The sequence below is a fragment of the Coregonus clupeaformis genome, chromosome 2, assembly GCF_020615455.1.
Source record: "Coregonus clupeaformis isolate EN_2021a chromosome 2, ASM2061545v1, whole genome shotgun sequence".
Taxonomy (NCBI): Eukaryota; Metazoa; Chordata; class Actinopteri; order Salmoniformes; family Salmonidae; genus Coregonus; species Coregonus clupeaformis.
Genome location: NC_059193.1, coordinates 8,934,610 through 8,962,577, shown reverse-complemented (window position 1 = coordinate 8,962,577; position 27,968 = coordinate 8,934,610). Strand labels below are relative to the sequence as shown.

The window sequence follows — 27,968 nt, the reverse complement described above, 5'->3', positions numbered from 1 at the left end:
CCAGTTTTCTTGAATGCACAGAAGTCGGAAGTCAGAGATTTCCGAGTTCCCAGTTGTTTTGAACGTGGCATTCATCTCTGCCAAAGATAATTTGTTGCAATGTCACTAGTTTTGTTTTTCAGGTATGATTGGGATGTTGAAAGCTTCTGCAACACCATATATTTATGTGAGAAAGGGCACATTATGAATGCGTCATACATTGTTTCTATGCGTTTGCAATAAAAATAAAGATTTAAAAAAATTTGAAATATTTTTTCCAATGGTAACCAACAACATTATGCATAAATATTGATGTGGTTCTTCAACTATGAACTAAAGAGCCATGAACCCGTGACGTAATACTTTCTTTTTTTCGCAGTTGGGCGTACCCGTAGAGAATAATAGAGGCCTCTAGTGGCCAAAAGGCAATTTTAGCATGAGCAACGCCATTGAGTGCTTCCAACAAGCTTCCGCCATTTTACAGTAGTCAAAGTAGTCAACTGGGTGGGGATTCCTATGGGTTGTAAGCCTCAATGGCGCTGCCCATGCTGTCACAGAAGCCATAATGACGCAGACATAAAAATGAGTCCTCTATCTATCTCTATGGGCGTAGCCATTGCTCATGCGCACCCTTTCTGCTGTGTGTGTCACCCTCCGCGAAAAAGGTGCTTGGAAGTATCGCGTGTGTATTAATGCTTGAGATTGACAGTTTTTATCATGCTTTGCTGAATTTAAACCTATTCTGTCATAAATAACGAAGAAAGGGAGTTTCGAGGACAATGCTGCGTGTCTGCTTGAAAGGGGCAAATTCTGCAGCGCGGGTAAGGATCAGTGTGTTCTAAATGGAATATATCTAGATAGCTAACTAACGTTAGCCTACTAGCTATGCTATCCGAGCGGTCATTCAGTGACCCAGAGACTGGGCCTACTCCGCTGTGCGTGTTGTTGGCAGAAATAAACAGTTTACGTCCTCAGACATGTTTTATAACCTCTCCTCGTAACATCCAGTGTACGGAAATGTGTGAATTCAATGCGTTAACATAAAGTGTTAAATGTTAAATGCCTTCATTGAAAGAAAGCTGCGCTGAACGTAGGCTACTGAACGTAGGCTACTGAACGTAACTTTACGAAAATCACGTAGTTTCATGCCAATCACGTAATTTCGTAGTGGAAAGAGGCGTATTTCTATTGATTGACTGCACTGCCCTCCGAATAAAACAACGACTCGAAAGTGACATGAGTGTGCACCAATGCACACCGTCGGATTGGAGGCATGGCTCGGCGGTTGTATGATCAATTTCTGTATTAATTGTGTGTACATGTGCAATGATAACACAAACGTTGTAGTCGTCAAGTTGTTTTGCTACACACGTTCATGTATCCAATGTGTAGGGGAAATGCAGTCTTTGCTACTGACTCCTAGCACAATCAGTTTCATTTCAACTAGCTACGTGAAAAAGAAAGGACAAATGCACATATTCATATCAAGGGGACATGACCTTGGCAAACTTAAGTTCATTGAATCACCTAAAGAAAGTGTTTTTTGTTTGTGGAAACGTTTCCATTGCAGAATTGCACACATGTAAGAACTAGACGAATGAGCTGTTTTTGTCAGCCATCCTATTCCAATGAATTTTAATAGAACAAGTGCTGGTGTATTTTGTGTAGGTCCCATAATAGGCTTGTGGTGCTCCTGTTGATAGCGCGTGTGTACCCTGATCTTATTGTCCTGTCCTTAGAAATGCCTGTGTGGGAATGGTGCCCCCCTTCACCCCCTGCAGCAATGTCGTCGCTACACTTCAGGAGGCTCGGGGTAGGTGACTTGTCTCCTGCGGAGATACTTAAGTGGCCAAATGCTACATTGAGCTGTTAATGTTCATTGATTGAGCAGCTACTTGACTGTCCTTGACCCGTGCTTTTAAATAAGTCAAAGAGAGGAGGAAGTTCAAGTACATGTGATATTCCATTTTTGTGTCATTCTGAATGGCCATTGGTTTGTTGTTTGCTTTCTTGTTGTGTGTTTGAATATCTTACCTTTGACTTGTACTTGCAGGTCTTCTGCAGGAAAGATTGTAGCTGCTAGTGTCCTCACCGTGGGTGGAGGAGTTGGTGGCACAATTCTATACGCCAATTGGGATCCCAAATTCAGGGCCAATGTTGAGAAATCCGTACCATACTCGGATCAAGTGTTTGGACTGGCTCTCGGCCCAGCAGCACCTCCACCTTTTATAAATAAACCAGTAAGCCAAATAACCCATGTTCTAGAGCACATTTCGAGAAGTCATATTTTGTCATTTGTATCATTACATTTTCCTTAGTCTGTTGTCAAACACTAGCAAGCTTATCTAACGAAAGAACCACAGACAGATCTAAAACGTTCACATTCAATTAAATCTTCCCTGACAACATTCTTCTATTACTGTCCTGAAGGGAAAGGTTGAACCTCTAAAGATTTCCTCCATGTCTGAAGTGTCGAAAGACTCGAAGCAGCCAAAGGCCAAAGGGAAAGAGGTTGAGAAGAAAGCAGAGAAACCTGTGGAGCAACCAGCTGCTGAGGAGCCCCCTGCTCCAACACTTCAGGACACCCTAGAGGGTGAGTTACAGCTGTGCCCGAGAGACCTGACATACTTCATGCTCTCTGAGGTGTTGAAAAAATAATATATTGTGAGTCAAGTACTAAGAACGTTGGCACTCCATTGTTTTTAAGACTATTCAATTAAGAGGGATCAGGTGCTTAGATGTGAAGATGTCATCCATTAGAAATCACATTTTTCACAAACAAACCCATGTCTTCTCTCCTGTGTCGAACTGAAACGATCTGCTGCAATTGTGTTGTGAACGTTGGCTAGTTTACTTCATAGTTCTTACAAATACAAATTGACTTGAACTGTTGCTACTGTTGAAAAGTTTTCTTGCCATTGTCGATGCACGATTAGACACTTTTCAGGTTAGCAAAGAGTTATCCTCTAAATCACTGAACATTGCATAATCGCATGATACTTTATGCCTTTCGATCTATTTATGCAATCTATAATCTTAGTTTTCCCCCCAAATTGATATCTCCTTGGAGAGTAACTCATTAATTTCCTCTTGATTTTCTTTCTTAGCTAAGTGTTCAATATCTTGACGTGGTAAGTTTCCTAATTAGCTGATGGCTTTACCAAGGTGGTCATTAGACCTCTGCAGAACTTACAATGTTATTTAGCTAGGTTAACCATTTTTGGTTTAAGAGCCTTGAATCTGTCTGTGGTGTTGCTAAAATTTGGATCCCATCAAACCAGTGAAGGACATAAAGGAATTGGCTGTTGATAGGAACTGGATATTTCATCTCAACTAAATGAGTCTTCAGTGTTAACTCAAAATGACACAACGACTAGGTTCCAGTTTAACAACGTTTACTTCACTGTATTACCACAGTACATACAGATGAAGTCGGAAGTTTACATTCACTTTAGCCAAATACAATTAAATTCAGTTTTTCACAATTCCTGACATATAATCCTAGTAAAGATTCCCTGTCTTAGGTCAGTTAGGATCACCACTTTATTTTAAGAATGTGAAATGTCAGAATAATAGCAGAGAGAATGATTTATTTCAGCTTTTATTTCTTTCATCACATTCCCAGTGGGTCAGAAGTTTACATACACTCAATTAGTATTCCGGGTAGCCTTCCACAAGCTTCCCACAATAAGTTGGGTGAATTTTGGCCCATTCCTCCTGACAGAGCTGGTGTAACTGAGTCAGGTTTGTAGGCCTCCTTGCTCGCACATGCTTTCTCTGTTCTGCCCACACATTTTCTTTAGGATTGAGGTCAGGGCTTTGTGATGGCCACTCCAATACCTTGACTTTGTTTTCCTTAAGCCATTTTGCCACAACTTTGGAAGGATGCTTGGGGTCATTGTCCATTTGGAAGAGCCATTTGCAACCAAGCTTTAGCTTCCTGACTGATTTCTTGAGATGTTGCTTCAATATATCCACATCATTTTCCTTCCTCATGATGCCATCTATTTTGTGAAGTGCACCAGCCCCTCCTGCAGCAAAGCACCCCCATAGCATGATGCTGCCACCCCCGTGCTTCACGGTTGGGATGGTGTTCTTCGGCTTGCAAGTACCCCCATTTTCCTCCAAACATAACGATGGTCATTATAGCCAAACAGTTCTATTTTTGTTTCATCAGACCAGAGGACATTTCTCCAAAAAGTGCGATCTTTGTCCCCATGTGCAGTTGTAAACCATAGTCTGGCGGTATTGGAGCAGTGGCTTCTTCCTTGCTGAGCGGCCTTTGAGGTTATGTCGATATAGGACTCGTTTTACTGTGGATATAGATACTTTTGTACCTGTTTCCTCCAGCATCTTCACAAGGTCCTTTGCTGTTGTTCTGGGATTGATTTTCACTTTTCGCACCAAAGTACGTTCATCTCTAGTAGACAGAACGCGTCTCCTTCCTGAGCGGTATGGCGGCTGCGTGGTCCCATGGTGTTTATACTTGCGTACTATTGTTTGTACAGATGAACGTGGTACCTTCAGGCGTTTGGAAATTGCTCCCAAGGATGAACCAGACTTTTGGAGGCCTACAATTGTTTTTCTGAGGTCTTGGCTGATTTCTTTTGATTTTCCCATGATGTCAAGCAAAGAGGCACTGAGTTTGAAGGTAGGCCTTGAAATACATCCACAGGTACACCTCCAATTGACTCAAATGATGTCAATTAGCCTATCAGAAGCTTCTAAAGCCATGACATCATTTTCTGGAATTTTCCAAGCTGTTTAAAGGCACAGTCAACTTAGTGTATGTAACTTCTGACCCACTGGAATTGTGAAACAGTTAATTATAAGTGAAATAATCTATCTGTAAACAATTGTTGGAAAATGTACTTGTGTCATGCACAAAGTAGAAGACCAGGTGACCGATCTAGTCCATCAGTGTAAATCACTGAACTGGAGTGAGAGAATGGGCGTCTGCCTGGGTTACTTTAGAGGTTTGCCTTATCTACAGCTAGGCTATGAGTCAGTCAGTAATGCTGCTGTGTTCTTGACTGTGGCTTGACAGTGTGCCATTTCCACATGTCCTATTGGTTACCATAACGCGGCCTTGCCAAGAAGACTAGTCAGTCAGACCTCTGATGTTGAGCTCCACTGTGTTGTTGCAGAAACTTCTGCTCAGGTGGCACAAATCCTTTCAGCCATCGGTGAGGTGCCCTCTGTGCCAGCACCAGGAACCCACGAGGCAGATGCCATGCCTTCCCCAGCCTCCCCCGAGGAGGTCCCGGCAGGTCAGAACCGGGTGCATACAGCCTCCCCTGCATGGGTGCATGGAGCTCTCTCTCACTAATATAAGGGGTCTTAGGGTGCATTGTCCTCTCTCTCACTAATATAGGGGGTCCTAGGGTGCATGGCTCCATGTTCTATGCCTGCTCTTCTCTAATACTTATTTTTCTTTCCTGTGCATGATTCGTGATTCTCCTGGTGATTTTATTTGCCGTCTCACCCTTTCACCTCTGTTTACTGTACACCTCTGCATAAATGTGCTTCATTCTGTCCCCTCCCTGCTCATAAACCAATCACTACCCCTCACAAAACCCTTCATCCTAGATTGTACTAGCTTGTCATGCTATGTCTGTGTTATTCTGCAGTTGTTTTGTATTTAGAGGTTATATGTTGTGTGAATGTGGATGAGAGAGTTAGTGGGTATTTTACTACAGTCGTGGTCAAAAGTTTTGAGAATGACACAAATACACTGCTCAAAAAAATTAAGGGAACACTTAAACAACACAATGTAACTCCAAGTCAATCACACTTCTGTGAAATCAAACTGTCCACTTAGGAAGCAACACTGATTGACAATAAATGTCACATGCTGTTGTGCAAATGGAATAGACAACAGGTGGAAATTATAGGCAATTAGAAAGACACCCCCAATAAAGAAGTGGTTCTTCAGGTGGTGACCACAGACTTCTCAGTTCCTATGCTTCCTGGCTGATGTTTTGGTCACTTTTGAATGCTGGCGGTGCTTTCACTGTAGTGGTAGCATGAGACGGAGTCTACAACCCACACAAGTGGCTCAGGTAGTGCAGCTCATCCAGGATGGCACATCAATGCGAGCTGTGGCAAAAAGGTATGCTGTGTCTGTCAGCGTAGTGTCCAGAGCATGGAGGCGCTACCAGGAGACAGGCCAGTACATCAGGAGACGTGGAGGAGGCCGTAGGAGGGCAACAACCCAGCAGCAGGACCGCTACCTCCGCCTTTGTGCAAGGAGGAGCAGGAGGAGCACTGCCAGAGCCCTGCAAAATGACCTCCAGCAGGCCATTGATAATTTTTGTGTGATTTTGTTGTCAGTGGTCTAAGGCACTGCATCGCAGTGCTAGCTGTGCCACTAGAGATCCTGGTTCGAATCCAGGCTCTGTCGCAGCCGGCCGCGACCGGGAGACTCATGGGCAGCGCACAATTGGCCTAGCGTTGTCCAGGGTAGGGGAGAGAATGGCCGGCAGGGATGTAGCTCAGTTGATAGAGCATGGTGTTTGCAACGCCAGGGTTGTGGGTTCAATTCCCACGGGGGACCAGTATGATTTAAAAAAAATATGTATTCACTAACTGTAAGTCGCTCTGGATAAGAGCGTCTGCTAAATGACTTAAATGTAATGTAAATGTAAAGAAAAAATTATTTTAATAAGATTATTTCATTCATTCAGATCTAGGATGTGTTATTTTAGTGTTCCCTTTATTTTCTTGAGCAGTGTACTAATTTTCACAAAGTATGCTGCCTCAGTTTTGATGATGGCAATTTGCATATACTCCAGAATGTCATGAAGAGTGATCAGATGAATTGCAATTAATTGCAAAGTCTCTCTTTGCCATGAAAATGAACTTAATCCCCCAAAAACATTTCCACTGCATTTCAGCCCTGCCACAAAAGGACCAGCTGCCATCATGTCAGTGATTCTCTCGTTAACATAGGTGAGAGTGTTGACGAGGACAAGGCTGGAGATCACTCTGTCATGCTGATTGAGTTAGAATAACAGACTGAAAGCTTTAAAAGGAGGGTGGTGCTTGAAATCATTGTTCTTCCTCTGTTAACCATGGTTACCTACAAGGAAACACGTGCCGTCATCATTGCTTTGCACAAAAAGGGCTTCACAGGCAAGGATATTGCTGCTAGTAAGATTGCACCTAAATCAACCATTATCGGATCATCAAGAACTTCAAGGAGAGAGGTTCAATTGTTGTGAAGAAGGTGTCAGGGCGCCCAAGAAAGTCCAGCAAGCGCCAGGACCGTCTCCTAAAGTTGATTCAGCTGCGGGATCGGGGCACCACCAGTGCAGAGCTTGCTCTGGAATGGTAGCAGGCAGGTGTGAGTGCATCTGCACGCACAGTGAGGCAAAGACTTTTGGAGGATGGCCTGGTGTCAAGAAGGGCAGCAAAGAAGCCACTTCTCTCCAGGAAAAACATCAGGGACATACTGATATTCTGCAAAAGGTACAGGGATTGGACTGCTGAGGACTGGGGTAAAGTCATTTTCTCTGATGAATCCCCTTTCCAATTGTTTGGGGCATCCGGAAAACACCTTGTCCGGAGAAGAAAAGGTGAGCGCTACTATCAGTCCTGTGTCATGCCAACAGTAAAGCATCCTGAGAACATTAATCTGTGTGGGGTTGCTTCTCAGCCAAGGGAGTGGGCTCACTCACGTTTTTGCCTAAGAACACAGCCATGAATAAAGAATGGTACCAACACATCCTCCGAGAGCAACTTCTCCCAACCATCCAAGAACAGTTTGGTGACGACCAATGCCTTTTCCAGCATGATGGTGCACCTTACCATAAGGCAAAAGTGATAACTAAGTGGCTCGGGGAACAAAACATCCATGGCCAGGAAACTCCCCAGACCTTAAACCCATTGAGAACTTGTGGTCGATCCTCAAGAGGCGGGTGGACAAACAAAAACCCACATTCTGACAAACTCCAAGCATTGATTATGCGAGAATGGGCTGCCATCAGTCAGGATGTGGCCCAGAAGTTAATTGACAGCAAGCCAGGGTGGATTGCGGTGGTCTTGAAAAAGAAGGGTCAACACTGCAAATATTGACTCTTTGCATGCAAATGTAAAATGTAAAAATGCATAAACTTAATGTAATTGTCAATAAAAGCCTTCCACTTATGGAATGCTTGTAATTATACTTCAGTATACCATATTAACATCTGACAAAAATATCTCATAACACTGAAGCAGCGAACTTTGTGAAGATCAATACTTGTCATTCTCAAAACTTTTCACCACGACTGTATACCTGTTCATGCCATACTCCTAAGTGTAATCTGTAGTAGCAGGTAAGTGCTACATGTATGTGTGAATGGAATGTAGGGCATGTATTTTTGTGGCCATGATTTTGTCCTCAGAACAAAAATGTACTGAGTGTATGTTCTGTCTCCCCCTAGCTCAAGGGGGGTAAAGTACGGCCCGCGGTCTGGAGACATTTTTGAAATGTATTAAATATTATTATATTTGAGTAATGATTTTTGGCCTAAAATGACTAATTCCATGATATGCAAACAACATCCAATAGATGGCGGTGTAGCTTGGCAGCGCGCGTCAGTATTTGGGCCTACAGTCAGATTCAGAATGCGCTCAGTCATCATAGCCACTTCATTGCTTGACGACTATGTAATCTCAATCGTCATTTTTCAAGCAAGCATGCTAACTACGCTAGCAATCTGTCCTCTCAGGAAAAGGCAAGGAAGGCCTCAACTTGCCACAAACTTAAAAGCCCAACAAAATACGTTTACTAAACAGTGCTTTACTCAATACTCCGTAACTAAGGCAAGCTACGTAGTGGCACATAAAATCGCAAAGCATAGCAAGCCTTTTGCTGAAGGGGAGTTTGTGAAACAGTGTATGGTGGAGACTTCTGGTATACCTTGTCCTGAGAGTAAAAGCCAATTCGAGAAAATTAGCTTATCACGCAGAACCATCACCAGGTGTGTGGAAGTGATAGGTGAGGAGCTAATCTCAGAGTTGAAGAAAAAAGCAGATGGCTTCGATCTTTTTTCTATAGCACTGGATGAGAGTACTGACATCAGAGACACCGCTCAACTTTAAATTTCTGTCGGAGGAATAAATGAGAACTTTGAAATAACAGAGGAACTTCTTGCGATGGAATCAATGATGGGAACAACCAGGGGCTCTGACTTATATGACAGGGTGTCTGCCTGCTTGGAAAAAATTAATCTACCGTGGAGCAAACTGACAAACGTCACAACAGATCACCAAATCTAACCGGTAAAAACATTGATTACAAAGATTACAAGACAAAGTAAAAGAAGAAAGCCCTAACTCTGAGGAATTTGTTTCTTCACTGTATTATTAATCAGGAAGCCCTGTGTAAAAGTGTGTTAAAGCTCGAAAAGGTTGTAAAACTTGTCAACTTTATACGGGCAAGGGGGCTTAACCATCGTCAGTTCATTCAGCTGCTCAATGACACAGGCAGAGCTCCAGGACTTGTTGTACCATTCAAATGTGCGCTGGCTAAGCCTGGGAAAAGTATTTCACTGTGTGTGGGAACTGGGAGAGGAGATGGGTTGTTCCTTGATATGGTTGGTAAAGCTGACGACATCTCTGAGTTGAAAGACAGACTGGCTGGGCGACTTTGCTTTCGGTGTGGAAATATTGGGGCATCTGAACGATCTAAATGTGAAACTGCAGGGAAATTGTGTTTTTGTGCATGAACTGTATTCCAACGTGAAAGCATTCAAGGCCAAACTTATGTTGTTCTCCAGACAAATGAGCAGCCGGTATCTCGCTCATTTTCCGACAATGGCCGCACTGAACGCGCCCACACCGCAGTGCCGCACTGAGACATACAGTAGCACTTTGATCGACCTGCATGCTGAGTTTTCCTGCTGCTTCTCAGACTTCAAGACTGAGACTGAGCTTGAGCTTGTGATAAAGCACCACCAGACACACAATTGGAGCTAATCGACATCCAATATGACAGTGCTTTGAAGGAGAAGTACAAAACGGCAACAATAGACCAGTTCTATGGCTCACTGAATGAAACAAAGTTTCCAAACATTAAAAAGCACACCCAAAGGATGCTTGTTTTATTCGGGTTCACGTGTGTGAACAAACGTTCTCAGTCATGAATTACAACAAATCCCTTAACAGGTCAAATTTTAACAAATTACCACTTGTCAGCAGTTCTGAGAATCTCTACATCAAAGATGACACCAGACTTTAATGCCCTTGCCAAGAGAGGTGACCAGACCCATTGTTCACATTAAGACTTGAATAACCGTGACTGGGGTAGGCAAGGATTATGCTTCTTCATGGTGATGGTTATGCAGTGAGAATGATCCAGCAATGCACTTGGAGACAGGTAATAACTCATCAGTCAGATTTGGGCTGAGGTGATTGGATAACTGTAAATATGGCTCACAATGGAGATTCTTAATATGCTTTCAAAAACAGACCATTCCAAATGAAACGGATGCTCTTACCATATGTTTCACTCAAAAAATTGTTTTACATATCTGCTGTTACATTTTGCATGTCTCCAGTCATAATATATATCTGTTTTTAAATTTGCATATTGTGACTACATTTGATTGTACTTTACAAGGGTAGAGATGCAGGATCTGTGTGTGTCTGTGATGTTATAAATTATATCAATTTTGTGAAAAATGTGTTCATAAAAAATCAAGGGTAGAGATGGTACAAGGGTAGAATTGTTCTGCAAGCATATGTACACCTACAGTACACTAGTAGTTGCATGTCAATGTGAAAATTAATAAAGGCTTCACATGTTTTGTCACGCATATAGTATGTGGCCCTTCACTTGGTTTCAACAACTCAATGTGGCGCTTGAGCCAAAAGGTTTGCACCCCCCTCCCCCCCTCCCCTAGCTGCAACAAAATGTACTGCGTATGTTCTGTCTCCCCCTAGCTGCAACAAAATGTACTGCGTATGTTCTGTCTCCCCCTAGCTGCAACAAAATGTACTGTGTATGTTGTGTTTCCCCCTAGCTGCAACAAAGTGTGAACCTGAGCCTGCAGTGAAGGAGCGTCCTGAGGGTGAAGTGGCTGCCCGTCTTGCTGAGCAGGATAAGGTTGAGCATGACCTCCTGACATGTAGGTGTCTTATCTTTCCCTGTTACCTTTCTATTAGTTGTGGAGCCCATTACACCATACCAACATACATTTACTCTGTCTTAAAGCATTATATACAATGAAGACAAATGCGATACTTGAGTCAATGAGTACAGTGGACACATGGTTATTTTTCATCAGATTTTTATGATTCATATGCCATTGATGCATGGTCATCTTGTTACATTATGGAGTAGAGGTTTGACATGGGGATTATTTATTATTGAGGAGGGAAGATGGCATCATGATTGACAAACAAGGTAACCAGGCTGTGTGTGTATACTGTTGCAGCTCTGTCATCCGACCTGGAGGGTGCTCTGGGCAGCACAGCCAAGGTGACCCTGCAGGCCATTGGTGCTCAGGAGGCAGCTCTGCAGGCCATCGCCCAGCACACGCTCCAACTGAGGGAGGCCATGGAGGCTGAGGTGAGGAAAGGACAGGGACATATATTCTAAAACTTTTTTTTAAAATGTGTTTTTCCTCATATATTACATCCACAATCTGTTGTGAATGTCTGTTTTGTGACCCTGAAACTGAAGAAGGCCACAGAGTCTGAGGTAAGGAAGGGAAACGGGTACACATTCTGAAAAAACCCCTCTGTAAATGTTTGTTTTGTTAGGCAATGGAGGCCAGGGAGGGGGCTGAGGTGAGGGGGGTGGACATATTCTCAAGTGCGAACATGGGAGTTCTGCTAGCAGTTTTTCATTACATTTAAACTAGTGCTGCACGATATGGCCAAAATATCATATTGCAAATGTTTTTCTTCACATTTTGCAATAGTGATATGAGTTGCTATGTAGCAAAACGCTTGGGTGAACTCTTGGAATATAGTGCTGTTGGGCATGACAAAGAATGAAAACCGCAGGGAGGAGTTATTTTCAATCACAACATGCCTCCCCGGTCCCTATCAGGACATCCCAACATGCCCCTCCACGGTCCCGATCAGGACATCCCAACATGCCCCTCCCCGGTCCCTATCAGGACATCCCAACATGCCCCTCCCCGGTCCCTATCCGGACATCCCAACATGCCCCTCCCCGGTCCCGATCAGGACATCCCAACATGCCCCTCCCCGGTCCCGATCAGGACATCCCAACATGCCCCTCCCCGGTCCCGATCAGGACATCCCAACATGCCCCTCCCCGGTCCCTATCAGGACATCCCAACATGCCCCTCCCCGGTCCCTATCAGGACATCCCAACATGCCTCCCCGGTCCCTATCAGGACATCCCAACATGCCCCTCCACGGTCCCTATCAGGACATCCCAACATGCCTCCACGGTCCCTATCAGGACATCCCAACATGCCTCCCCGGTCCCTATCAGGACATCCCAACATGCCCCTCCCCGGTCCCTATCAGGACATCCCAACATGCCTCCACGGTCCCTATCCGGACATCCCAACATGCCCCTCCCCGGTCCCTATCAGGACATCCCAACATGCCCCTCCCCGGTCCCTATCAGGACATCCCAACATGCCCCTCCACGGTCCCTATCAGGACATCCCAACATGCCCCTCCCCGGTCCCTATCAGGACATCCCAACATGCCCCTCCCCGGTCCCTATCCGGACATCCCAACATGCCCCTCCCCGGTCCCGATCAGGACATCCCAACATGCCCCTCCCCGGTCCCGATCAGGACATCCCAACATGCCCCTCCCCGGTCCCTATCAGGACATCCCAACATGCCCCTCCCCGGTCCCTATCAGGACATCCCAACATGCCTCCACGGTCCCTATCAGGACATCCCAACATGCCTCCCCGGTCCCTATCAGGACATCCCAACATGTCCCTCCCCGGTCCCTATCAGGACATCCCAACATGCCCCTCCCCGGTCCCTATCCGGACATCCCAACATGCCTCCACGGTCCCTATCCGGACATCCCAACATGCCCCTCCCCGGTCCCTATCAGGACATCCCAACATGCCCCTCCACGGTCCCTATCAGGACATCCCAACATGCCTCCACGGTCCCTATCAGGACATCCCAACATGCCTCCCCGGTCCCTATCAGGACATCCCAACATGCCCCTCCCCGGTCTCTATCAGGACATCCCAACATGCCTCCACGGTCCCTATCCGGACATCCCAACATGCCCCTCCCCGGTCCCTATCAGGACATCCCAACATGCCCCTCCACGGTCCCTATCAGGACATCCCAACATGCCCCTCCCCGGTCCCTATCAGGACATCCCAACATGCCCCTCCCCGGTCCCTATCAGGACATCCCAACATGCCCCTCCCCGGTCCCTATCCGGACATCCCAACATGCCCCTCCCCGGTCCCTATCAGGACATCCCAACATGCCCCTCCACGGTCCCTATCAGGACATCCCAACATGCCCCTCCCCGGTCCCTATCAGGACATCCCAACATGCCCCTCCCCGGTCCCTATCAGGACATCCCAACATGCCCCTCCACGGTCCCTATCCGGACATCCCAACATGCCCCTCCCCGGTCCCTATCAGGACATCCCAACATGCCCCTCCCCGGTCCCTATCCGGACATCCCAACATGCCCCTCCACGGTCCCTATCCGGACATCCCAACATGCCCCTCCACGGTCCCTATCCGGACATCCCAACATGCCCCTCCCCGGTCCCTATCAGGACATCCCAACATGCCTCCACGGTCCCTATCAGGACATCCCAACATGCCCCTCCCCGGTCCCTATCCGGACATCCCAACATGCCCCTCCACGGTCCCTATCAGGACATCACAACATGCCTCCATGGTCCCTATCAGGACATCCCAACATGCCCCTCCCCGGTCCCTATCAGGACATCCCAACATGCCCCTCCACGGTCCCTATCCGGACATCCCAACATGCCCCTCCACGGTCCCTATCAGGACATCCCAACATGCCCCTCCCCGGTCCCTATCAGGACATCCCAACATGCCCCTCCCCGGTCCCTATCAGGACATCCCAACATGCCCCTCCACGGTCCCTATCCGGACATCCCAACATGCCCCTCCCCGGTCCCTATCCGGACATCCCAACATGCCCCTCCCCGGTCCCTATCAGGACATCCCAACATGCCCCTCCCCGGTCCCTATCAGGACTGCATCATGTTTGGAAAGATAGGTTGTATGTGCGTGCATGCAGAGTGAATATTGCAGCCTCTTGCAATATGGATATTTCCATATAATATTGCCATTGGATATTGCTGATATGGATAATGTCCATATTGTGATTTTGATAGTTATTAAATATATTGCCCAGCCCTAATCCAAACCAAAGTTGTATTGTGAATCATTAATTATGTGAATGTTTGTTCTTTAGGCACCCCCTGATAAGAAGTCTACCCAGTGGAGAGTTCTGGAAAATGCACTGAGTGAACGCAGCCGTTCAGTAGACGAGGCTGGTGCAGCCGTTCTCAAGGCCAAGTAAGATCTGCTTCATCTTTTATTAACATAATGTTGTGGTGGTCTGTGGTCACCAGTATACACTTCATTTTGTTTCAGCCTATTTGATATTGGTTGATATTAAAGTTTGAAGTGCAGTATTTACTATTATTTTATGCTCACTAAAACTTGTAGCTAAAAAAACAAACAAGATATGTATATACAGTACCAGTCAAAAGTTTGGATACACCTACTCATTCAAGGGTTTTTCTTTTATTTTTACTATTTTCTACATTATAGAATAATAGTGAAGAAATCAAAACTATGAAATAACACATGGAATCATGTAGTAACCAAAAAAGTGTTAAACAAATGAAAATATATTTTAGATTCTTCAAAGTAGCCACCCTTTGCCTTAATGACAGCTTTGCATACTCTTGCCATTGAGTACAGGTCCAGGAATGGCTAAAGGATTGCAATATTTACCTGGAGCTAACCCTGCAGATAGCACTACTGGGTGATCTGAAAAGTCATAGTCAAATCAATAATATAATAATACTTTTAGCAAAAATGTTTATTTTCAATTTACAATCTATAGAAACAATGAGAATAGAAAGGTTCAGAACTTTTGTAAAACATCACAGTACAGTTGAAAAATATATGGCAAATAGAAATCCAATATGGATGGTGTTAAGAGATAGATGGGTGGTGTTGAATGAAGTTGAAGGATGGAACTAACAACAACTAATAACAACAAGATAACTAATGTAAAGCATACTGTGTCCATAATAAGTATATAGGTTATAGGTTGAGAGCTTTTGTGAAAGAGCACAGTTAGAAAGATATGGCATATAGAAGCAAATCGGATGGACATCATAAAAATGATCGGAGAGGTTCAGGAGTAAAAACAAACAAAATATAATTATTGTAAAATTGACTGTCCATAAAATGTATATAGTATGTATAAGCTGGAAGTAGAGGCCTAAGCATTGTTCACTAGTTTACGCCAATTAGGGAAGGGGTGGTGGGGTTGGAATGTTATAAAGGGAAATATATATTTTTTTAAAGGATGTGTATATATATGTATGTATGTATGTATGTATGTAATGTATGTATATATTTGCGAGGGGAAAAAAACATATGGGGGATTGGAAGTGATGCAGACAATTACATTCATGGAAGTTACAATCTATCTGCAATATTAAAGCTGACCTACCACTAAAAAAGAAATTTAAAATAAATAAATTTAAAAAAGTAATAATAGACAAAAAGAAAAGGATACTCGTATGAAAGGTAAGATACACAACCTTGCAGAGAGCCTATCCAACTGACAAGCTCTTTGGGGAAAAAAACTAAAAAAACTATTGGAACAGACTTAAAAATAACTGATATTGGCACAAGATGGAGGGAATGTTGGAACATAACTAACAATTACAGTTAACGAAAATGTACGCTTAATCCAGTATAAACTCATGTAACGAATTTATTACACGCGACAAAATTCACAAATTCTACAGCACAACGGCAGCAATATTTTAAGTGTAAAACTAACAATGACTCAGTAATCCATGCCTTCTGGGAATGCTATAACGTCCAAAAGTTATGGGCGGAGTTAAAGTTTACAATGTAACTTTACTTTTAATCCGTTTGTCTGCATATTTCAAGACATGGCATATGAGGGTGCAGTGAGATACGCGATAGGTTGGATGATACTTTTCAATCATCTTGGAAAAAAACGTATACTTATACTGGAAATCAACCAATCCTCTGTTGTTAACACAATGGAAAGGTAAAATGCTTTATCTAAATGTTGAAAGTGCGCAGGCGAGGGAGAGAAACTAAATGGTGCAGTTTGAGGCCATGTGGCGGAGAATGATGCAGGCTCTGGAGATTGGGGGTGTGGGCAGGGTGATGTTGTGGATGTTTGTGTGCGTCTTTATGTTGTCGGTTTTGTATGTGGATGTTTTGTATTGTAAAAAAAATTAAAACAACTTTTATAAAATCGTACAAAAATAACTTGTAAAGGATCAGCAACGACTCTGTGCTTGCTATGTTTGGCTTTGGGATTCATTTTGTATCTTTGGTGTTTAGGGCTGAGCTGGACAAGCTGAGAGGAGTTATTGATGGAGCCAAGCACTTAAAGATTGCTGCAGCCCGGCCATCTATCCTGGCCGCAGAGGAGAACCTTCACAGCATGGTGGTGGATCTGGACAGCGTGGTGACCAGGGTAAACTGGCCCTGTTTTACACTCTGTTAACACTTTTTCTCTTACTTTATACTCTGTATACTTGTCTTTCTGGTTGGATGTCTCTGTTTAACCTCTCTGATGCGTTGTAACTGCAGGTCCAGACAGCCCAGTCTGAGGCTAAGATTGTGTCTCAGTACAGCGAGCTGGTGAACGAGGCCAAGGCCCAGTTCCAGAAGGAGCTGAACAGCATCACTCCAGAGATCCAGGCCAACTGGAAGGGACTCAGTAAGTCAGCTTCACCCTACATCTTACTCCCATTACCCACCCACATTTTGACAGATCGGCTTTGCAGTAAACCTTTGAAAAACTGTGCACAGCATCAATTACATGCTTGGGCTTAAGTTCAGTTAGTCTTTCTGTGATTCCTCGCCTCCTCAACCGTATTGGAGGAGAAGGTCCAAGCCCCCCCCCCCCTTCAATGCATTTTGAGAAGAGGATGCATGGAATCAAGGAAAGATTAATGGAGAAAGAGAACTGGTCTTGACTATGGAACCATGGAGAGTAGGAATGGGGGGGAAAAGAGTGCAGGATAAATCAGCTCTTCAATTCACGGACTGGCCCTTGGCCGTCTCCCAGCAGGGAAGCTGACTCAAGATGACCTCAACTCCCTGATTGCCCACGCCCACCGACGCATCGACCAGCTGAACCGAGAGCTGGCTGAGCAGAGGGTGAGGGAGCAGATCCACATCGACTCTGCCCTTGAGCAGCAGAAGCTGGAGGACAAGAAGGCTCTGGAGGTGGCCGTCTCCACCGCCCTGGAACACAACCGAGAACAGATGCGTCTGGAGCAGGAGAAGAAGGTGAGCTGAAAGGGTCTTTCTCTGTTATTATAACTCTACTGTCTTTACCTCATGATAGGGCAGTATTCATCCGTTTTGATGGATGGACTTTCCCTTTCCTGACACAGTAGGTTGTAGCAATCTGTTAGACACATGAGTAGAATGAGACCAAACTGGGTTGGTGTTTTCCACTGATAGATTGATGACTGCATCTGTGTGTCCATCGGCAGGTAGAGGAGACTCGGGAGGTGATGGAGGCAGAGATGCGGACCCAGCTGCGTAGGCAGGCTGCAGCACACACAGACCACCTGCGTGACGTCCTCAAGGTGCAGGAGCAGGAGCTGCGCTCCGAGGCAGAGGAGGCAAGTATATCCATATTAAACATCCCATCTACTGTTAAATTCATACCCACAGCCTATCAAACATTCCATCTGCTGTTACACAATTATACCCACAGCCTATCAAACATTCCATCTGCTGTTAAATTCATACCCACAGCCTATCAAACATTCCATCTACTGTTAAATTCATACCCACAGCCTATCAAACATTCCATCTACTGTTAAATTCATACCCACAGCCTATCAAACATTCCATCTACTGTTAAATTCATACCCACAGCCTATCAAACATTCCATCTGCTGTTACACAATTATACCCACAGCCTATCAAACATTCCATCTGCTGTTAAATTCATACCCACAGCCTATCAAACATTCCATCTACTGTTAAATTCATACCCACAGCCAATCAAACATCCTTCATATTGAAATCCAGGAGATAAGTTTAGCCAGTCAACCAACAAGCCAAGTCTATATTCAGCGTTTTGAGTGTATTTCACTGCTACAACATAACTACTTACTGTTAATATTTAGCAATGCAAACATTCAGAAACCCTATAATCCTATTTAATGCAAACTGAATGATGAACGTGAATTGAATCGTCTCCAGATCCTGAACAGCTCATTGATGGAGAAAGAGACAGAGTACCGTCGTCTGACACAGGACCAACTGGACAGCTTCACCCTGGACATGAATGCAGCTTACGCCAGGCTCAAGGGCATGGAGGAGGCCATTGACAGTAAGTGAGACAGACACACACACGGACAGACACACACACACAATACAGAGTCCACAGGGATGAAAATGCTGCCTCTGTATTCAAGGCAAGGTCACATATACAATGTTATGCAACATTCCAATACAGTACTGTTCACTTTGAGACTAACATGAGCCAAAGTACCAGTTCTAACCTGGTGTGGTGGGTTCTGTAGTTCTAACCTGGTGTGGTGGGTTCTGTAGTTCTAACCTGGTGTGGTGGGTTCTGTAGTTCTAACCTGGTGTGGTGGGTTCTGTAGTTCTAACCTGGTGTGGTGGGTCCTGTAGTTCTAACCTGGTGTGGTGGGTTCCGTAGTTCTAACCTGGTGTGGTGGGTTCCGTAGTTCTAACCTGGTGTGGTGGGTTCCGTAGTTCTAACCTGGTGTGGTGGGTTCCGTAGTTCTAACCTGGTGTGGTGGGTTCTGTAGTTCTAACCTGGTGTGGTGGGTTCTGTAGTTCTAACCTGGTGTGGTGGGTTCTGTAGTTCTAACCTGGTGTGGTGGGTTCTGTAGTTCTAACCTGGTGTGGTGGGTTCTGTAGTTCTAACCTGGTGTGGTGGGTTCTGTAGTTCTAACCTGGTGTGGTGGGTTCTGTAGTTCTAACCTGGTGTGGTGGGTTCTGTAGTTCTAACCTGGTGTGGTGGGTCCCGTAGTTCTAACCTGGTGTGGTGGGTTCCCGTAGTTCTAACCTGGTGTGGTGGGTTCCGTAGTTCTAACCTGGTGTGGTGGGTTCCGTAGTTCTAACCTGGTGTGGTGGGTTCCGTAGTTCTAACCTGGTGTGGTGGGTTCCGTAGTTCTAACCTGGTGTGGTGGGTTCTGTAGTTCTAACCTGGTGTGGTGGGTTCTGTAGTTCTAACCTGGTGTGGTGGGTTCTGTAGTTCTAACCTGGTGTGGTGGGTTCTGTAGTTCTAACCTGGTGTGGTGGGTTCTGTAGTTCTAACCTGGTGTGGTGGGTTCTGTAGTTCTAACCTGGTGTGGTGGGTTCCGTAGTTCTAACCTGGTGTGGTGGGTTCCGTAGTTCTAACCTGGTGTGGTGGGTTCCGTAGTTCTAACCTGGTGTGGTGGGTTCCGTAGTTCTAACCTGGTGTGGTGGGTTCCGTAGTTCTAACCTGGTGTGGTGGGTCCTGTAGTTCTAACCTGGTGTGGTGGGTCCTGTAGTTCTAACCTGGTGTGGTGGGTCCTGTAGTTCTAACCTGGTGTGGTGGGTTCTGTAGTTCTAACCTGGTGTGGTGGGTTCTGTAGTTCTAACCTGGTGTGGTGGGTTCTGTAGTTCTAACCTGGTGTGGTGGGTTCTGTAGTTCTAACCTGGTGTGGTGGGTTCTGTAGTTCTAACCTGGTGTGGTGGGTTCTGTAGTTGTAATCTGGTGTGGTGGGTTCTGTAGTTGTAACCTGTTGTGGTGGGTTCTGTAGTTCTAACCTGGTGTGGTGTGTTCTGTAGTTCTAACCTGGTGTGGTGGGTTCTGTAGTTGTAATCTGGTGTGGTGGGTTCTGTAGTTCTAACCTGGTGTGGTGTGTTCTGTATGAGATACTAAAGTGTAGTCATGTGTTACCCTACAGGTCATGTTATAGCAGAGGAGGAGGCCCGTAAGGCCCATCAGCTGTGGCTCTCAGTGGAGGCTCTGAACTACACTCTGAAGACTGCTGCCCTAAACGACCCCACCGAGCCCCTAGAGGGCGCCGTGCAGGCCATCAAGGAGAGCTGTGCCGAGGATGAGTTTGCCCAGGCCCTGGCCACTGCCCTGCCCTCCGAGTCACTCAGCCGCGGCGTCTACAGCGAGGCCTCTCTCCGCGCCCGCTTCTACGCCATCCGCCAGCTGGCCCGCCGCGTGGCCCTGATTGACGAGACCCGCAACAGCCTCTACCAGTACTTCTTGTCCTACCTGCAGGCCACGCTGCTCTTTGAGAAGGCACAGGAGGCCCCCCCTGCCAAGCTGTCGGCCGAAGATCTTGACACGTTCAAGCTGCTCTCCTACGCCGCCTACAGCCTGGAGCATGGAGACCTGGAGTTGGCCGCCAAGCTTGTCAACCAGCTGAAGGGCGAGTCGCGCAGGGTGGCTCAGGACTGGCTCAAAGAGGCCCGGCTCACACTAGAAACCAAACAGGTGGTCAGCCTCCTGTCTGCATATGCCAACGCAGTGGGGTTGGGCACCACCATGGCTCCATAGATCAGACCAGGTCCATGGCATGGAAGTGTCCCCATCTGCATCAACAGCAAGCTCTGCCCTCTCCATGAGGAATTAATTTATGAATAGTATCAGAGGAAATCTGTTTGAAGCACTGCTATACCACTGATGGGCGTATCCCAGAAATGTATTAAAACATGCCCTCTCTTTAAAACCTTCAAGCATCTACAAGAAAATATGACTTACTGAGTAGTACCAATGCATTTTTAATGTACCTACGGTATTCAGTCAGTGGTCTCAGCAGGTATAATGGATAAGACCCCTGTTGTCTGTATGAGACCCCTCACTGGGTGTGCTGTTTACATCAGTGGTTCCCAACTCCAGTTCCCCGAACAGCACACATGTTTGGTTGTAACCCCAGACAAACTCATCTGGTTCAACTGAGGGCTTGATGATCAGTCGACAAGTCGAATCGGGTGAGTTTGTCCGGGGCTACAATAAAAATGTACTGTTGGTGGGTATTCGAGGACTGCACTTGGGCTGTTGGGGGTACTGGAGTTGGGAACCACTGGTTTAGATGATAGCTGGACACTTGGTCCAATACCACTCTATAAAGTAACCTGTCTCTCACTAGCCTTGTTCACAGTTTCAACTCACAATGTGTTACTCGCTTTGTTCAATTTGATCATGTTAATTATTTGTGGTTTATTGACCAGTTGTGGAGAATCAAATCACTTGTCATGCTATTTCCTCCCTGTTAATATTGGATATCAATAAATTGTGGCTGTCGAGTTCAGTTGGTATATATTTATTCATCTGTTGTTTCTTGTACATTGTTAATCACATGACTTTCACAATCAGTATATTTATTCTGTAGCTAATGGCTTCTGCATTTACAATTAATGGATTGTAGTACTGGAGATGGCTACAAACGTTACAGTAATCAACTGTACTGTTAAATTTTCATATTTTACATTTCAACCTCTAGTGTGGCCATTCAGAATTGTCTGGCATTGGTGTCAGAGGTGTTTGGCTGTAGTTAAATGTGAACAATTCCCACGGACACAAGTAGATGATCAATGTTTAATACAGATTACAGGATTTAGACTTCCCATCACTCGCTGACTTCAGTTGAGACCTCCAGCTCAGACAGAATAGTCCTGAAAGGGAACAAGGACATGAATAAAAATTAGACTATCTGGTGGCCAAAAGAGTTAATGGCACATGAAAACTAGAGAATGTCATACTTTTGTTCTTCAGAGAGCTCGAACTCCTGCAGTACCCTCTCAGCCAGTTTGGGGGTGGTGGGCAGACAGAAGCTAGCTGAGATCTGTACCAGCTCCAGGGCTTGCTGAGGGTCGTTGCTGCTGGCCAGGAACTCCTCCATCAGCTCCTCACTACAAGAGTACAGACTACAGTTAATAGATGGGTCTGAACTAGGGTGCCCAAGATGTTCACATACCGTGAATACAATATGTCAAATATACACTTACGATGGAACTCTGTTTTTGGTCTTGAAGAGCTTCAACATATCCCTAGATTAAGATAAGGATTAAAATACTGGATGTTTCGTACGTCAATTGGCTCCCACTTAAGTACCCCCTGGCTTGTGTGTCCAGGTCTACTCACCATGCCTGCTGCTTCTTCTGGGCTGCCAGTAGGATGGAGGTGATGTTGGTCATGGCAGTGGCTGTCCACTCCAGAGCCATCCTGGTTCCTTGCCCCTGCTCATACACACTCCTCACATCCAGCGCACACACTGCAAAAGACTCCTGGATCTGTATGGAGCCAAACAGATCAGTCAGAATGTAGAATACAAAGTAGATTACCATTTCAAATCATATCAAATTGTATTTGTCACATGCGCCAAATACAACAGGTCGAAGACCTTACAGTGAAATGCTTACTTACAAGCCCTTAACCAACAATGCAGTTTTAAGTAAAAAATAAAATAAGTGTAATGATGGTCATTTATTTTCTAGCTAGGTGTCCATCTCTCCATGCCTCACCTCAGGGCTGTGCTTGTCCCTGGCCATGAGTGACAGCAGCTCATCCACTAAATCGGACTTGTTGTCATGCCCCATTCGTCTGATGTCTGGAGTAGGGGGTAAACCAAAGCCGAGGGTGATTACAGGCCTTTACATGCAAACATCTCTAAAAAACTGCTAATGTCAGACAATCCACATGTTGGTTATTGTTCAGTATTTTTCATTCCACTACTATAACCACATTTCCATCCACAGTTTTTATGCGAGTAAAGTCATATCGTATATAAAAGAAAATCACGACAGCTGTGATGGAAACAGGAAGTTTCGGTGTAATTTTATAAATGCAGACATTTGTTCATTCAACCTGGTGGGATCTTTTTGTGTCAGTTAAAATTAATGATGCGGGAAATGGCTTTATGCGCAAATATTGATATAATAACCATAATATCGAAGTACATTTGGAGTCACGCGATGATATGCTGTGTGGTCCTCCCACTACGACTCGGGAAAGCATGCAGTTTATTAGGCTACAGATGAAATAAATTATGATTAACTTCACAGGGTGGTGAAAGTGCACGGTGATCTTGATGCTCCTTTCCAATAACTATCGAGGCTCTTATTCTGGTGACATGCTGATCGATGCTTGACTGGCGTTTGATAAAAAATATTCTCACTCTTATTCATAATAATCTCATCATGTAGACTAGCCTACCTGCACTTTATCTGCGAGCTGTTGGCTAAAGCGCACGTGCCAAGACCAGAGTAGGCACATTTGCTATTTAACAACAGTTTTTGTGACAAAAGTAACAGAGTTGAAAATGCGATTGAAACACATTGAACTTTCGATTTTTATTCGGTACATGGAAACTTGTATATTTTGTTTGCTCTACGTCATCACGCACTGATTTTTTGTCCATTTTGTGGAAACATGCCACTTGTGGGAAAATATTTTTTAAATGTGGATTCTAGAATATTCGCATGAAAATCTGTTGCCAATTGGATGGAAACCTAGTTAATTAATCTAGCAGTACATTCACTTCCAACCCACCTTTCCATATCTGTGGGATCATGTCCAATCTGTTATCAGTGTCCAGTGCCTGGAGCAGATCTCTCATTCCTTGTGGATTGGGGTAATAGAGCTATGGACAACAGAAGTTCAGAACTAGTCTTAGAATGCATGTGAGAGTATGTATACAATTTGAATGTCAATGTTGCCAATGTCTGAGTGCTTACAGAAGGAATCAGTTCTTTGTACCACTTCAGCACCACGTCTATGTGTTCCATCATGCAGAGTAGGTTGAACAATCTGCCACTGAACAAACAACAAGAAGTCAGAGGTGACAGTGTATAGGAGCAAAACCACCAGGAATAAGGTGGAGAAATGCTACTCTCCTATGTTTATTTGCAAGCATTTTTAGAAGGTTTACTCACTAATAGATACTCTGTTGGAAGGAATCTCCCAGCAGCCTCCAGTTCTCTCCCACACTGAGCAGGTCATGCACCCTGTATGCTGCCTCAATGTCCTTGGTATCCAGACACTGGGGACAGAGACAACATCAGGTCTTAAACAGTCACCACAAACATACTGAAATATTCAAAATCATACATAGATGTATTCAAGACTACTTACAATTCTCATGGCACTAGAGAAAAAGTTTACTGGGAGGGAAAAGGAAAAGTCAAAACTACATTCAAAATGGCATGAATCACTTGGTCAAGGAAGTTATTGATATATGGACCTCTACTATTGGTCTTTAAGATCAAAATGCTGCAGGCATACCATCATCTGGATCCTGAGCAACGAAGGTCCTTCCTGCCACCTCAGTCATCACTTCATGTAGGATATCAGTCTGCCCTTGGGAAGGAGATGCTAGACAGGACAGAGAGCAAAATATATTAGAGTAACAGAAAACATGGAGCCACTCACTCCCTAACATACCACCACAAACCAATCAAGATACTGTATAATAGAAATCAAGACAAAATGTAGGTATTCACCTGCTTTGTAGAAAATGCCCAGAACATGGTCAAAAGAAGCCAAACTGGGTGCTAAAATAAAATAAATAATCTGTTAGGACACTGCTACAATTCACACGTACTGACATTCATTTCCTTCAGGAGTGTTATTGGTAAGTGATGCGTTTCCCTACTCACCAATGCCCATAGCCTTCATCTCACTGAGCGTGTGCAGAGACTGGGCCCTGGCTAAGGAGCCACAGCGACGCAGGGCCTTCAGCACAGCATTAAACGTCAGCAGATTGGGCTTCACCTTCTGCTCATTCATCTGCTTTAGCAAGTCCTAAGAACCCAGGAAGGAGAAGAAAGAAACACAGAGAAAAATATGTAAGGGCAGGGCAAAAAAACAACAGACAGACAGACAGAGCAGACAGAGCAGACAGGCAGGGCAGACAGGCAGGCAGACAGACAGGGCAGACAGACAGGGCAGACAGACAGGGCAGACAGACAGGGCAGTCCTTAGACAACAGGAAAAGGTTCTACAGTAGAAGTTGCTTCCTATAGACTTACAACAACCAGGTCCCATTTCTCATTGTACTTCTCCCGGACCTCTGGTGCAGCAGAGATCAGAGCATTGAAGGTGTGGACATCCGCTGGAGGATGTAACGACAAGAAATGTTCCAATTCACACGGCAACTATTATCATCAGTAATCAGAATTGTAAATGCCATCATGGCAGACAGAGCGAGAGTGTGTGTGTCTGTGTGTGTGTGCGCGCGCTCTCTCGCTCTCTCTGGGGGAGTTGAGTAATGAGAGCAGAAGACAAATTCTGTTGTTCGCTGTAACATGGACAATAAGTTGTATTGTATTATTGTATGGCATGTTGTCTTTGTAGATAAACTCACCAGTCAGTCTGTTGTTCAGCATGTCAGTGTATGCATTGAATGCCTTCACATGAGCTCCATACTGGGGATTTAACACATACACACACACACACACATTTAATCAGAAACACCTTAGAAACAAACCGACTGTACAGAACATTGTTCAATTCAAATTCAACCAACATCATCTGACGTACCTTGACCATGCCTCTGATCAAAGCAGAGTATGCTCGTGTGTCACGCTCTGGAAGCAGGTTAAAGATCCTCTCTGCATTGTTGTTCTCCCTGCATGAGGAGATGATAAGTTCATAGGATAGTGCATGGCAATAAAGGCATTACTTACAGCGCTTTCTCTCTAAACTTAACGCCACTCAAACAACTCACCTCCAAACTATCCTCACTAAGTCGGAGGCTCTCCGCAGCCTCCCTTTCCTCCTCCGGCCCTCCTCCTGCGCCTCCTGAGCCTGAGGGAAAACCAACAGAGGTCCAGAGGTAAACAATAACACTAAGCTGTGATAGAAGGACTAGCTATAAAGTTTAAACAAGTAGAGGCAGCATAAATAATATCCTACCACATCTTCTGTCTCTGGCTTGTCATCTTGCATAGGGTCACGGTCTCCATAGAGACAAATAAGGTCCAGCAGGTCATTAGAGGCATCAGTAGACACGGTGGTGCCTGTACAGCGAGAACAGGAAGACACTTACCACACAAACATTTCTAATCACAGTCTGTTATTGAACCCCCCCATAATACACCCCCAATGTCAAATCAAATTGTATTTGTCACATACACATGTTTAGCAGATGCTATTGCGGGTGTAGCGAAATGCTTGTGCTTCTAGCTCCAACAGTGCAGTAATATCTAACAAGTCATATCTAACAATTTCACAACATATACCCAATACACACAAATCTAAGTAAGGAATGAATTAAGAATATATACATATAAGGACGAGCAATGACAGAGCGTCATGGACTAAGATACAGTAGAATATTATAGAATAGAATACAGTATATACATATGAGATGAGTAATGCAAGATATGTAAACATTATTAAAGTGACTAGTGTTCAATTTCTTAAAGTGACCAGTGATTTCAATAGGCAGCAGCAGCCTCTAATGTGCTAGTGATGGCTATTTAACAATCTAATAGAAATAATATATTACAGTTAATAGAAATGTGGGTGACTTACCTGCCTGTAGCAGCTGATCGTACATGTCTACTGCAGCCTTCACCTTCTTCAGCATGATGCGCTCCAGTAGCGCTGCCTCACTCACCTCCTCAATACGCAGCTCCATGGTTTCTGGCATTAAGCACTGTAGGACAGACACACATCAGCCTATATTACCTATCTATCATTGTGCAGCTTTCCTCATTCAAAACAACACACTAGAATCAAACTTACTGGAATATGTGGTTCAGCAAAGTCTTTCTGGAAGAACTTTGGGTTTTTGTTGACAATGTGGTTAGCTGCCATTCTGCCAGACTCCTGGGAGAGGGAGTATAATTTCTGTAGAGGACAAGAAAAGAAGACAAAACGTCAGTGCAAACTGGCTAAAAAGAAGCAGCACTGTTCCAGAAAACTCCTGTCCATTACTTACAAACTCTGCAGATGTCCTTGGAGTAAGATAAGGATCATCCTGGAACATATAATGTGGTGCAGTGGGGTCCTGAAAATGATGATTGTGCATTGTTTAGGCTATCATGGCCTACTACTACTTCTGTCAACATATACATGTAAATGCAATGCATACTTCTTACCCTGTTGACGGTGGATGCAAGAGCCTGCAGCACAGCCCCTTTGCTCCTGTCAGAGCAAGAATGGTTATTATTCATTACAATATCAAACAATAGGTAACTCAGTCTTGAGTGATTTCAAATAGATACAACATACCATGTTTTCTTTTTGGGAATGACAATTGCCTCTGCAGACTCTGTAATAAGAGTTAGAAAAAGAGGGACGCCACAGTTAACAACATCTATGAAATACAGTATCCTGGTCTGGCTCTTGGAGATTATTCTACTTGGTGCCATTCGTTGATTTAAAGTTACCTCTTTCAGTTGATGCATTTTGTTGACAAACTGCTGCACTCCATCCAAAGTTCCTGAAATGAATGATGCATAAATCAATAATATAAACATATTTGTAATTAGGTTCATTAAAATAGTTCGGTTGTGTACTGACAACAAGCTAGCAGTTACTTATGTGACCTCCTGTCAGTGACAACGCAAATTATGATGATCTGCCTTGTCAGTCACCGGAGCAAAAACACACAACTCAACCATACATTAACAGGTGCCACTGCAATGCCAGCGTAAAGTAAAACTTACCTCCGAAGCCAGAATTGTTCAAAATTACTTAGAAAAAAGCGACCATTCTTGTAAATGTAATACCCTACATGTTTACCGGGGGCCGCCATTTTGGGAACAACCCCGGGG

The 27,968-nt window shown here is 44.6% G+C and overlaps 2 protein-coding genes across 5 annotated transcripts; one reads left to right on the top strand and one right to left on the bottom strand.

The window, feature by feature from the left end:
- Nucleotides 1–534: 534 nt before the first annotated feature.
- Nucleotides 535–21,496, top strand: immt (inner membrane protein, mitochondrial (mitofilin)). Of its 4 annotated transcripts, none has more exons than XM_041903597.2 (15): nt 535–800; nt 1,719–1,792; nt 2,033–2,219; nt 2,410–2,572; nt 5,127–5,249; nt 10,989–11,093; nt 11,403–11,536; nt 11,651–11,668; nt 14,392–14,495; nt 16,545–16,680; nt 16,797–16,926; nt 17,281–17,501; nt 17,711–17,842; nt 18,432–18,561; nt 20,135–21,496. In XM_041903597.2, exons 1-15 carry the CDS (start codon nt 759–761, stop codon nt 20,740–20,742), a joined length of 2,307 nt encoding a protein of 768 aa, XP_041759531.2. In that variant the 5' UTR covers nt 535–758; the 3' UTR covers nt 20,743–21,496. The 4 variants fall into 4 exon arrangements, with proteins under 4 accessions (XP_041759531.2, XP_041759545.2, XP_041759522.2 ...); XM_041903588.2 differs by having other exon boundaries at nt 537–800; nt 17,278–17,501; XM_041903611.2 differs by lacking the exon at nt 5,127–5,249 and having other exon boundaries at nt 536–800; nt 17,278–17,501.
- On the bottom strand, nt 21,493–27,966 carry ptcd3 (pentatricopeptide repeat domain 3). The gene is made up of 24 exons (XM_041903623.2): nt 27,861–27,966; nt 27,582–27,634; nt 27,424–27,463; nt 27,291–27,336; nt 27,131–27,199; nt 26,935–27,039; nt 26,722–26,845; nt 26,101–26,204; nt 25,913–25,992; nt 25,726–25,813; nt 25,550–25,610; nt 25,215–25,297; nt 24,843–24,987; nt 24,687–24,737; nt 24,469–24,558; nt 24,319–24,347; nt 24,120–24,226; nt 23,922–24,000; nt 23,737–23,827; nt 22,710–22,795; nt 22,330–22,478; nt 22,194–22,235; nt 21,948–22,097; nt 21,493–21,860 (listed from the first exon to the last, which is right to left on the bottom strand). The coding sequence occupies exons 1-24, from the start codon at nt 27,947–27,949 to the stop codon at nt 21,815–21,817; spliced, it is 2,007 nt and encodes a 668-aa protein (XP_041759557.2). The 5' UTR covers nt 27,950–27,966; the 3' UTR covers nt 21,493–21,814.
- Between the last annotated feature and the right edge of the window lie 2 nt (nt 27,967–27,968).

What these genes read in the sequence shown, in the direction of transcription:
- immt (XM_041903588.2), top strand. Translation starts at nt 759, where the DNA reads ATGCTGCGTGTCTGCTTGAAAGGGGCAAATTCTGCAGCGCGG. An exon ending in CACCTTTTATAAATAAACCA is followed by an intron (nt 2,220 to 2,409) that starts GTAAGCCAAATA and finishes ACTGTCCTGAAG; the next exon opens with GGAAAGGTTGAACCTCTAAA. An exon ending in CATGGAGGAGGCCATTGACA is followed by an intron (nt 18,562 to 20,134) that starts GTAAGTGAGACA and finishes GTTACCCTACAG; the next exon opens with GTCATGTTATAGCAGAGGAG.
- ptcd3 (XM_041903623.2), bottom strand. Translation starts at nt 27,949, where the DNA reads ATGGCGGCCCCCGGTAAACATGTAGGGTATTACATTTACAAGAATGGT. An exon ending in TTGCATCCACCGTCAACAGG is followed by an intron (nt 27,200 to 27,290) that starts GTAAGAAGTATG and finishes CATCATTTTCAG; the next exon opens with GACCCCACTGCACCACATTA. An exon ending in GATCCCACAGATATGGAAAG is followed by an intron (nt 22,796 to 23,736) that starts GTGGGTTGGAAG and finishes CCCCTACTCCAG; the next exon opens with ACATCAGACGAATGGGGCAT.